Source organism: Oratosquilla oratoria, chromosome 28, assembly GCF_046742065.1.
Source record: "Oratosquilla oratoria isolate Oo_2021 chromosome 28, ASM4674206v1, whole genome shotgun sequence".
NCBI classification, from domain to species: Eukaryota; Metazoa; Arthropoda; class Malacostraca; order Stomatopoda; family Squillidae; genus Oratosquilla; species Oratosquilla oratoria.
Genome location: NC_134804.1, coordinates 40,990,266 through 41,001,129, shown reverse-complemented (window position 1 = coordinate 41,001,129; position 10,864 = coordinate 40,990,266). Strand labels below are relative to the sequence as shown.

The window sequence follows — 10,864 nt, the reverse complement described above, 5'->3', positions numbered from 1 at the left end:
CGAGCAACTGGTAAGCGACTTTGTCGTCGTCACTGTCGTCGTCCTCGGATGATAATTGAAAGACAAGTTGGAGCCCACGGGGCAAAACACAAATTAGTCTTTGTCTTCCCAGTATGAATCAACCCTCCAGCGCCCACGCAAGTTCTTCAAAACTGAACAGAACTGGGTGGCGTTGACCAAGATAGAGTGCGCTAGTAGTAAGTCCTACCAACAGAAGATCATTTTGCCCGTAACGATGTCACATACAAAATGAATAAATAAATAAACAAATATATAATTGTAATACTACTAATAATAATGATATAATAATGATGGTAATAATTGTAAAGAAAACAGTAACTATAATCTTGTAGACGTTGATCCAAGTGAATTTAATTTTGCCCGTAACGATGTCGAATACAAAATAGATAAATAAATAAATAAATAAACAAATATATAATAGTAATAGTACTACTAATAATGATATAAGAATAATAGTGATAATTGTGATGAAAATAGTAATAATCTAATAGACGTTGATCCAATTGAATTTCAAAATTTTGAAAAGTACGACATTCAAGTGCCTCGGGTGTGCCATTTCCATTTGTAGATGACGCGGTTTGCGAATTTATTTATACCTACTTGTACCTTAGATATACGTCCTGACAGCTTGAGGCCTCTCTCTCTCTCTCTCTCTCTCTCTCTCTCTCTCTCTCTCTCTCTCTCTCTCTCTCTCTCTCTCTCTCTCTCTCTCTCTCTCTCTCTCTCTCTCTCTCTCTCGCTCTCTCTCTCTCCCTCTCTCTCTCTCTCTCTCCCTCTCTCTCTCTCTCTCTCCTCTCTCTCTCTCTCTCTCTCTCTCTCTCTCTCTCTCTCTCTCTCTCTCTCTCCCTCTCTCCTCTCTCTCTCTCTCTCTCTCTCTCTCTCTCTCTCTCTCTCTCTCTCTCTCTCTCTCTCTCTCTCTCTCTCTCTCTCTCTCTCTCTCTCTCTCTCTCTCTCTCTCTCTCGTCCGGTTAATATTTCGTATCCACAGTCAGTGTTAGTGTACGAGTCTATTATCAACACAAGTGGCCTTTGAACGAAACCCTGAGGAACTCCACTCGTAACATTCTTCCAGCAAGAAGTTTTGCTATTCAGATCAACTCGCTGCTTACGATTCTTCAACCAGCTTCTAATCTAGCTTATCTAATCTAGCAATTTACTTCTTATTTCATGCAAAGCGATTCAATCAGCAGTTTCACGTGGGGGTATAATATCTGCTCAATTTCTGTTGTCGTAATTTAAGATGATTATATTGTGAAATTTTGGATTTGTTGTGCCGTTTGACTATCATTTATTAGACAGTTCTTTTCTAAGTGACCGTCTGTGGTATCTCTATCGATTGTTTCCTTGATTTTTCTCTGATAATTGAGGTCAGGCTGTGGTTTTATGGCTTTCGTTTTTCGTCCATTTTGAATATATGAATATTTTTTGGAATCTATAGCCGTTATATATATATTTCTATGGTATGGACATTTTTTCTTAAAAATTCTTGGATGCCAACTATTGGGCCCTATTGTTTTATTCATTTGTATATTTTTTTTCTATATACATTCCAATACTTTATTTGGATATTTGAAAAATAGACTAATAGGTTGGTGAAGGTAGGGGAGGAAGAATCGGATCTTCAAATTTTATTTTTAGCTTTGCCATAGGAACTGCTTCTAGTTACCGTCCGGCTACGGGCTTCCTATCAACAAAACCCGAAGACATGGGTTATTATTAAGATTTACTTGTTTCTTCAGCCTCCTTCCCCGTTAACTAGGTTGCGTGTGAACATGACAAGGGTGAATGGAAGCGCTCCCCGGATTGTTAATGTGTTTTGATAACCAAAAGACATGTCGATCCATTGATCTGTATCTTAACTAGATGAATGGCAGCGCCGCGATAAGGACAATCAAGACCCTGTGTCTGGCTAATACTGTAGATGCTTTCCGTCTGACGGTTCCGTGATAACGTTGAAATGATTGCCTCTTGTGTGCACGCATTTGTGTAGCGGGGCCTGCGTGGGTGTGCATTCCTGGTCGTCTTTTGTTTCTTTATATAGTGGGTATGTTTTCTCGCTCGGAGATGCGTGCGTGTGTGCGTTTGTCTATTGTTTCAGGTTGTATTCGCCTCGTCACTTTACTAAGAGGCTTTAGACAAAGGTCTTGTTGTCGTCTTAGTAGTCTTTTTAGCGTTTTTGTATCACCATGTATTCATTTCACATTGCTCACAGACCTTAGGCAAGGGTCTTGTCATAGTCTTTTTAGCGTTCTTTGTGCCCTCATGCATTCGCTTCATTACGTTACTAAAAGACCTTGGACAAGGGTCTTGTCACAGTCTTGAGTCCTTTCAGCAGATCGCAGTCGCATGTCAATGAAAGTTCGGCCTTCTCCGAGACGCTTCATTGGAAGGCGAATTTCAGTCGCAGCACGCTCGCCTCTTCCTCCACCCCCCCCCCCAGCACGATTGCCTTTGTTACTCCTCTCCTCTGTTTGCTGCTCCATTATCAGCTTCCTATCAAGACCACTACACTAGCCTTGCACTAGCAGGAACTTGATCAGGTTTTGGTAAATTGTTCGTGTTTGTTGTACGAGTCTGTTTTGTTGCAGGAAGATGGGGACATATGGAGGGAGAATCTGTACTAGTTTAATTTTAATTTAATTTAGTTTTTTATTATCTGTTATCATTATTATTAATAATGAAATTATTGTTATTATTATGGTTATTATTGTTTTTATTTTTGTTATTATTGTTGTTATTATTATTATTATTATTATTATTATTATTTTTGTTATTATTACTATTATTATTGTTGTTGTTATTGTTATACTTATGTTTATTGTTATTGCTATCATTGTTATTATTGTTATTGTTATTTTTGTTGTTTTATTAGTATAATTTTGTCTGATAAAGTCCTTTTTCAGTGTAGTAGTGAGAATTGATCAGTTATTTGTCGGATTATATATTTCTGGACCGGGATCGAAACATCGAGAAATGAACCCGCAACTTAGTTCTTGAGTTCTCGCTCTTTATGATAATGATATTATGGGCTATTGTTTACCAGCGCTTCTATCTTTAAGCCTCGTTTACACGGGGCAATTTCATAGGCAAGACAAGCGTGCAAATTACTTGAACTGGAGAGGAAAACGAGCAAGTACATGTTCACACAGGCCACTTGTCTTTTACTTGGCCTGTGTGAACATGTACTTGCTCGTTTTCTTCTCCAGTTCAAGTAACTTGCACACCTGACTTGCCTCTCAACTTGCTCCGTGTAAACGAGGATTAATGGACAATATGGCGCCGCTGTCTCACACACAATGATGTTGTCGAAGTCTAAAAACATCTCGTTTGGTTGAGGAAAGTAGACAAACGATATGACGTCATGGGGAGGAGTTTGAGCTGCTATGAAGTCATGTTTTTTTTTACGAAGTAGAATTAAATTATCTATGCGCGTAATGAATCTCAAAGGGAAAGGAAACTCGTAGTACGAATTTTTCCGACGTTTTGTCGCACTTTCAAATGACGAGATTCAGGAACTATAGAAAAAAGAATGTAATTCTATCTACGTTTCCTTTGCCATCAAAGACCATCTTGTTCAAATGGTTACAGATTATAATCCAAAATATTTTTCCCCTGTGTAAGAAGGGATGCTGTATCTTAGTGTACTTTAACACCTTATATGGTTGGAATACAATAATAAAAGAAAAGAATAGATGAATAAATAAATAAATAAGAGATCCCAGTCCTATTTTCCCCACCCCTTTTAGTCACCATTCTCGACACGCATAGGAACTATGTTGCGGCATTCTTATCCCTCCACCGTGAGTACTAAAGAGATCCAAATACTCACGTGGGCGAGTTCAGGAGCGGCAGCGACGACGGGCATGGAGGTGAGGCCGTTGTTCTTGAGGTTGATGGTGGAGAGCAGAATGTAGGGGGCCAGGGCGCCGAAGGGGAAGGATGTCAGCTTGGGGCAGTCTCCCATCAGGAGCTCGAGCATGGTGGCCTCCAGACCTGCCGAAGGAGAACAGGAGGTGAACGGAACCTGAGGCTTGAGGTCCAGGCGGGTCCCAGACCCGCAAACCCTTTAAAAAAAAAAATAATAATAAATAAATAAATAGAAAATAAAATAAAATAAAATAATAATCAATCCTACCATGGCCTGTTTTTGGTTAAGCTTTGGAAGATCGAATCTGATTGGGTTGTATTCAAGAGACCGTGTGTATATAATCTATACAGTTACATGAATACACACACGCACACATATAAGAGATAAGATGAGAAGGAAACAATGGAATGGGTGGTGAGCGAGAATGGAATGGGTAGGAGTGGGTGGGTGTGCCTTGGCTGGCTACCCCCCATATAAGGGGGAAGAGGCCCATGGTTTTGTGTGTGTGTGTGTGTGTGTGTGTGTGTGTGCGTGCGTGTGTGTGTGCGTGCGTGCATGTGTGTATGTATGTGTACGCTTCCTCCTTGTGGAAGGTGCCCAAGTTGTGAGGACATCAGTCAGCAGCTTCCAATATGAAGGGAGGGTGAAACCATTTTCCTCGCCACACCTGGAAAACCGATGCCCCCTTATGTATTTATGCATAACACCCTCGTGTACTCAATGGCATGGGCAGACTATAAATCGAGACTGTGTGTGTGTGTGTGTGTGTGTGTGTGTGTGTGTGTGTGTGTGTGTGTGTGTGTGTGTGTGTGTGTGTGCGCGCGCACGCGCACCTTCGCTTTTAGGAATGTAAGGGTTAGTAATCGTTCTTTAGTGGGTTAAAATACAGTATGTCATAAGTGACAACAATAACGCTATTTATTTTAAGCCTAAATGCAGCGCTGGTGCTGTGTAGACAAAGAGTTTCGGCTTTAGGTGATTGCTATTTGACCCGGCTGTCCGTGCATGCAAGACAAAGATGACACCTTTGGCTACACCTAAGCGCCTCCTAGCGTAGACTCTTCACATAGATTGAGCAGGAGAGGGTGGGGAGGGGGAGGGGAAGGGGACATTGCGAGTGATTCATACCCAGTAGATTCTTCGTGGGTGTTCTTGAGACCAGAAAGGGAAGGTAAGATTAGAAAAGAGAGAATGATGTTATGGATGAGGAGAGAGAGAAGATAATAGCACCTGGGTGGGTGGGACAAGGAAGGAAGATGTCAAGGACGATAGAATGGTGGGAGGGAGGAGGAGGAGAAGGAGGAGGAGGAGGAATGGGAGGGGGAGGGAGGAGGAGGAGGGATAATGGGAATATTACAGATCGATGTGGGATGCAATTGTTGTCGATTGTTCCTCTTGCAGCTTTTTGGGTTCATATCTCGGTTGGAAATTGTATAAATAAGAACTACAATGTCTCTAGTTGTGAAACTACTTTTTTTTTTCTTGTATTCAAGGAATGAGAAATGCGTTGTCCACAAGACTTTATTTTTCTCTTCTCCTTTTTTCTTCTCCAAGCCGCTGTGTGAAGAACGACTTTGAACATTTTTGCAATTCATCGATGCGAGACGACGTGATGTCACGGTGCAGGAATGACAGAAAACGGGAATGGCGGTGACGCAGGTGGGAAGGGTGAGAGGGGAAGGGGAGAGGGAGGGGGAGATGGAGGCGGTAGCAGTGTCGAAAGATAGGCAGAGACAAGCTTTGAAATTTCGAAATATGTTTTGTGAGTAACGAATCAGTTTTATTTTATATTATTTTATTTTTCATTTATATACCTGTTTGTTTATTTACCATGGGTCCCCATATGGAGACTGCAAATTGACCGATTATTTCACCTCACAATTGCTTTGTTATGTTATCTATTTAATCTCCCCCCCCCAAAAAAAAAGAAGGGTTTCTTTAAGCCGAATAGATTTTATTTTGGACTTAACCAAAACTAAATCCCTGACGAAAGAAGATAAAATACTTTGGAGTTTCCAGTAAGGTTAGCGAGTGACTTGTTACAAAATCCATCAAAGAGGGATTAAACCTTTCAAGCCAATTGTGAACTTTAAATATTTTGTTCAGGCTTAGGTCAGGCGAGTTCCAGACTACTTCAAGCCGGAATGAGATCCCTGAAGCCATACTTTTGAAACCTTTCACTTAGCGAACGCTCTGTCCCATTAAAATGTAGAATTTCTTTAAATTTTAATGGGTCTATTAAGGAAAATTATCCGTAGATTTTTATAGATTAAACCCGTAAGCTGGATGAATTTAACTAAAAAACCAGGTTAGTTTCTATTTTCTAATGATATAAAGCGTTTGCCAAGACTGACGAAGGGTTTTAAGAGCACGACCCGAAGAACCTTCTGTCAGGTGAGAGAGTCAAAGAACCCGTTCTTACCGCTGAAGGCTTTTTCGTCGACGGTGGCGATGTCGGAGGGGCCAATCCAGAGCCAGTGGAAGGTCTTGCCGCCGAAGACGTTGGCCGGAAGGTCCGCCACCGAACTCGATCCGCTCAGTTTGATCATCTCGAAGAAGTGGAAGTCGTTGTTGCCCAAATCGTTCTGCAGGTGTTCCGGGTAGGTGTTCCGGGAGTAGGGAGAGGTGTGGGTAGATGTCCGGTAGGTGTTTGGAAAGTGTTTGGGAGATGTCCGGGTGTTTGGGCGTATATAGGCCAAAGGTGGTGAATTGGGGAAGGGTGTGTATGGTAGATTGGTGGGTAGAGAATGTTTGAGGTGGGGATGGGGATTGATAGGTGTTGGGGAGGTATATGTGAATGAAAAGAAAAAGGAAAGAAAAATGTATATCAGTACATGAAGTCTGCCGGAAATCGCAAGAATTCGATTTACTTGCAGGGTTTTCTTGTAAGTAAAAACAGACAAATTTATTCAGCTGACGAGTCCATACTGGACTTCATGGTTTCGTCCAGCTGGTCGAGGCCCACAGTAAACCAGACTTTTGTGTTCGTACTTACCCATTAAACTCCAATGACAAGATGTCTTGTCATTTGGACAAATAAAACAAAAAATCATAAAACACCAAAATGTTTGATCAAACACCAGAAAAATATGACGTCAATCCTCGCTTCGCTCGCAGCGAAGCGAGGACTGACGTCATATTTTTCTGGTGTTTGATCAAACATTTTGGTGTTTTATGATTTTTTGTTTTATTTGACCAAATGGCAAAGAATCTTGTCATCGGAGTTTAATGGGTTAAAATCCTTCACCAGATCTGGCGAACGCTTTTAACCAGGCTGCACTTAAGGAACATTACAGGTAGATTTTATATAAAAGCTAGAAAACTTGATCATCTAAACTAGAAAGCCAGGTAAGACTGCTTTCTAATGATGGAAGGCGTTTGTTTGCCAGGGCTGGCAAAAGGTTTTACAAGTACGACTCTTCAAATCGCTAAACCATAGCCAGAACACAATTATTAAAAAAAGTCTCCATGCTGAAGGATCGAAAAACAAAGAATATGATTTCTTTTAAAGGTTGCAATGGTCGGCCTTGATCGAATCCGATAGCTGAATTAGAAAAAATATATGTATACATGTAATAATAGTAATAACAATAATTACAGTAGTAATAACTATAATAATTACAATAATAATAATGATAATTGTAATGATAATAACAACAACAATAACAATAACTCTGATGACTCGGAGGTTGACTTATAAGGTGGACAGTATCCTCGAGGTCGACTCCTCTTCCTCGAAATCATAAAACTGTAACTTGAGTTCGGACACTCAATATGTTCACCTTTTTAACATCATTATCGTTATTGCTGTTGCCATTATTACATTTTTCTATTATAGTAGAAGCAACCCAGATCTGGTCTACCCTGGTTATTACGGCCCAGCCCCGGACACGCCTGATTTTTTTTTCTTTTCTTTTCTTTTTATGATGTTCTGGGTTTATTCTGTCTAGACTCGGACCCACTAATTCCGGGAATTTGAGTCGGCGATGGAGACGTTGAGAGATCATTCCCTCGGTGCCCCAAGGTCGTCGTCATATAGTGATATCACATGTGCACGTACGCACTCACACACACACACACACACACACACACACACACACACACACACACACACACACACACACACACACACACACACACACACACACACACACACACAATGCATAAGTGGCATTGTTCTCTTCATCACGTCTCAGACTTATCCTTTTGTCTTTGCTCTAAGGAAACGAACGACCCTAGGGTACAGATGCAACTTCATTATGTTTCTCGCTTGTTTCGTTTTCCTTTGTGTCCTTATTCTTCTTCCTCTTCCTCCTCCTACCTCTTTTCCTCCTCCCACTCCTTTTCCTCCCCCTCTTGCTCCTTGTCTTCTGCCTCCTCGTCCTTTTCCTCTTCTTCCTCCTCTTCTTGCTCCTGCACTTTCTCCTCCTTCCAGTTTATCCTCTTCCTCCTCTTGCACTGCCATTGTATTTGTCTGGAACTGCATTTTACCTAAGGTGACGCTTCCCATATTTCTTCACCTCCTCACATCTCCATTTGGCTCCCGAACAGATACATTTTATCTTCTACAGTTCAGTGTTCTCCATCCCTAAACTTCTACATCTTACCCCCCTCGTTCTCCCCCCTCCCTATTACCTCTTTCAACCGTCCACTCCTTCCCTCCATCCCTCAACCTCCCCATCCCACACATACAAGAACACAAGAACGAAGGAGACCGTAAGGCCTACACTAGGCAGTTATATATCCCTTATCACCTATCATCTCCATCCATTAAGTTATCTAATCATCTCTTAAAAAACATGGTTGCTAAGTCTATTCCATTCGTTAACCGCTCTGTTGGTAAATCACACACACTAATATCGTCATACTAACCGAGAAGGCTTTGACGAGGTCGCCTGAAGAAGTGGCACTGCCACAGTCGATGACCCTCCCTTGCATCACTTCCTTGCACTTGCACGGGGAGATGAGGTTGGCAGCTGGGCAGGCAGCCTCCACCACCACCATCGCCGCCACCGCTACCAGGAGCGTCGAGAAGAACATGTTGAAGATGGGATCCTTGCTAGCGCGCAGGAACCTGTGGAGTCGGTTAAGAAAACACGCAATCTCAGAACGACGACATGACGTAGCACCACCCCAACGGTTTCCCAGACCTCCGGAAGCGTTTTGGTTCTCAGGCAACAACGCTAATGATGGGAACAATCCCGCCAGAAAGGAACGTTAAGTGTGTACCTGTTTAATTCCCCCTGTTTTTGTTTATTGGTTCCTCTGTGGACGGTGTAATTGCTGGACCGGGCTGCAGTCGACCTTGGGCGGTGAGTCAGGCGTTGTCGTGCGTGAATGTGTTTGCGGGTGTGAGTGGTGGACAGAAGACTTCGTCTCTTTTACGAAGTTCGGCGGCTACTGGTCGTCGACGGGTCTCAGCCTGGAGTAAGAGGCAGTGAGGAATCTCCCGTGTTGAGCGGGACACTGGAAGTGCTCGACCCGCTAAGGCCGTTATATATTGCAGAATCCATTATCTTCCATTATCAATGCCTGCCGGCCTGTAGGCTGCCCATAGGCTTTCGGCCTGCTAGCAGGTTTCGAAGCCTACCCATGGTCTTTGTCTTCTTCAGGCTTTTGGGACATCTGCTTGTGTTCTCATCAACCATTTCCCACCCACCCTCCAACTCTCCCCTCGCCCCCCCCCCCTCTCTCTCTCTCTCTCTCTCTCTCTCTCTCTCTCTCTCTCTCTCTCTCTCTCTCTCTCTCTCTCTCTCTCTCTCTCTCTCTCTCTCTCTCTCTCTCTCTCTCTCTCTCTCTCTCTCTCTCTCTCTCTCTCTCTCTCTCTCTCTCTCTCTCTCTCTCTCTCTCTCTCTCTCTCTCTCTCTCTCTCTCTCTCTCTCTCTCTCTCTCTCTCTCTCTCTCTCTCTCTCTCTCTCTCTCTCTCTCTCTCTCTCTCTCTCTCTCTCTCTCTCTCTCTCTCTCTCTCTCTCTCTCTCTCTCTCTCTCTCTCTCTCTCTCTCTCTCTCTCTCTCTCTCTCTCTCTCTCTCTCTGTGTGTGTGTGTATTTGTATATATATATATATATATATATATATACAGGTATATATATATATATATATATATATATATATATATACATATGTATCTTTTTCTCTCTTTTTCTCTTTCTCTTCGTGTAACATTTTGTTATCTCTTATTTCTCATCTTGTGTTTGTATTATATTTCGCCTCTTTTTTTTTTCTTTATTTGAACAGTTTTTATTTTTACCTTATTCTCTTTCTTCCTCACCTTTTTATCCTTCTCTTTAATGTTTTGTTCCTCTTTTTTCTGTTTCTATTACAACTATATCTCCTTCGCTCTACATGTGTTCGTTTTTTACTGTGTATACACTTTGCTCCGACTTGTCAATCTCTTAGTCATGTTCCCCCTCCCCTTTTTTATTATTTTTTTTTCTAATCTCTCTATCGTTTCTCTATCCATGCGTCCCTCTTTCCCTCCCATTTTATCCTCCCACCTTTCCTCCCACATTATCTCCTTTGTTTTCCTCTTTCCTCACCTCCTTCCTTTCCCCCTTTCTGTCTTCCCTTCTTTCCTCTCTTTTTTCTACCCTCCTTTACTCCCTCCGATCCTCCCTCTTTTCCTCTCTCCATTCATCCCATTCCTCTGTCCATTCCTCCTTTCTTTTTCCCCACTCCTCTTTCTTTTCCTCCCTATTTTCCTCCCTCCCTCCTGACTTTCCTCCCTCATCACACTCCCCCCCCACACGGTTCCCGTCATTTATTTGACTCCTTCATTCTCCCCTTTCACTTCTCTCCTCCTCTTTATTGAGGTCGCTTTATGTAGTTCTTCTCTTTCTCTCCTCTGTACCTATTTCCTGCTGTCCTTTTCCTCTTCCTTGTCGCTTTCCCTCTTCCTATTTTATATTCCTCCTATCACTAGATTTCTTTTCAGTACTGTTTTCATTCCTTGGTTTCCCCTTTTCGTTCTCTTTTT

The 10,864-nt window shown here is 42.2% G+C and overlaps 2 protein-coding genes across 8 annotated transcripts in view; one reads left to right on the top strand and one right to left on the bottom strand.

Moving 5' to 3' along the window:
- LOC143040332 (oplophorus-luciferin 2-monooxygenase non-catalytic subunit-like) overlaps positions 1-9,375 on the bottom strand; it is a 35,822-nt gene extending 26,447 nt beyond the window's left edge. The window contains exons 1-4 of the mRNA XM_076211271.1: positions 9,119-9,375; positions 8,762-8,963; positions 6,312-6,474; positions 3,851-4,014 (exon numbers count right to left, since the gene is read on the bottom strand). Coding sequence (XP_076067386.1) covers positions 3,851-4,014; positions 6,312-6,474; positions 8,762-8,929 — 495 coding nt within the window. The 5' untranslated portion in view covers positions 8,930-8,963; positions 9,119-9,375. The remainder of the gene's footprint in view (positions 1-3,850; positions 4,015-6,311; positions 6,475-8,761; positions 8,964-9,118) is intronic.
- Positions 1-10,864, top strand: part of for (cGMP-dependent protein kinase for) — a 592,330-nt gene that overhangs the window by 106,916 nt on the left and 474,550 nt on the right. The gene's annotated exons all lie outside the window — the stretch shown is intronic.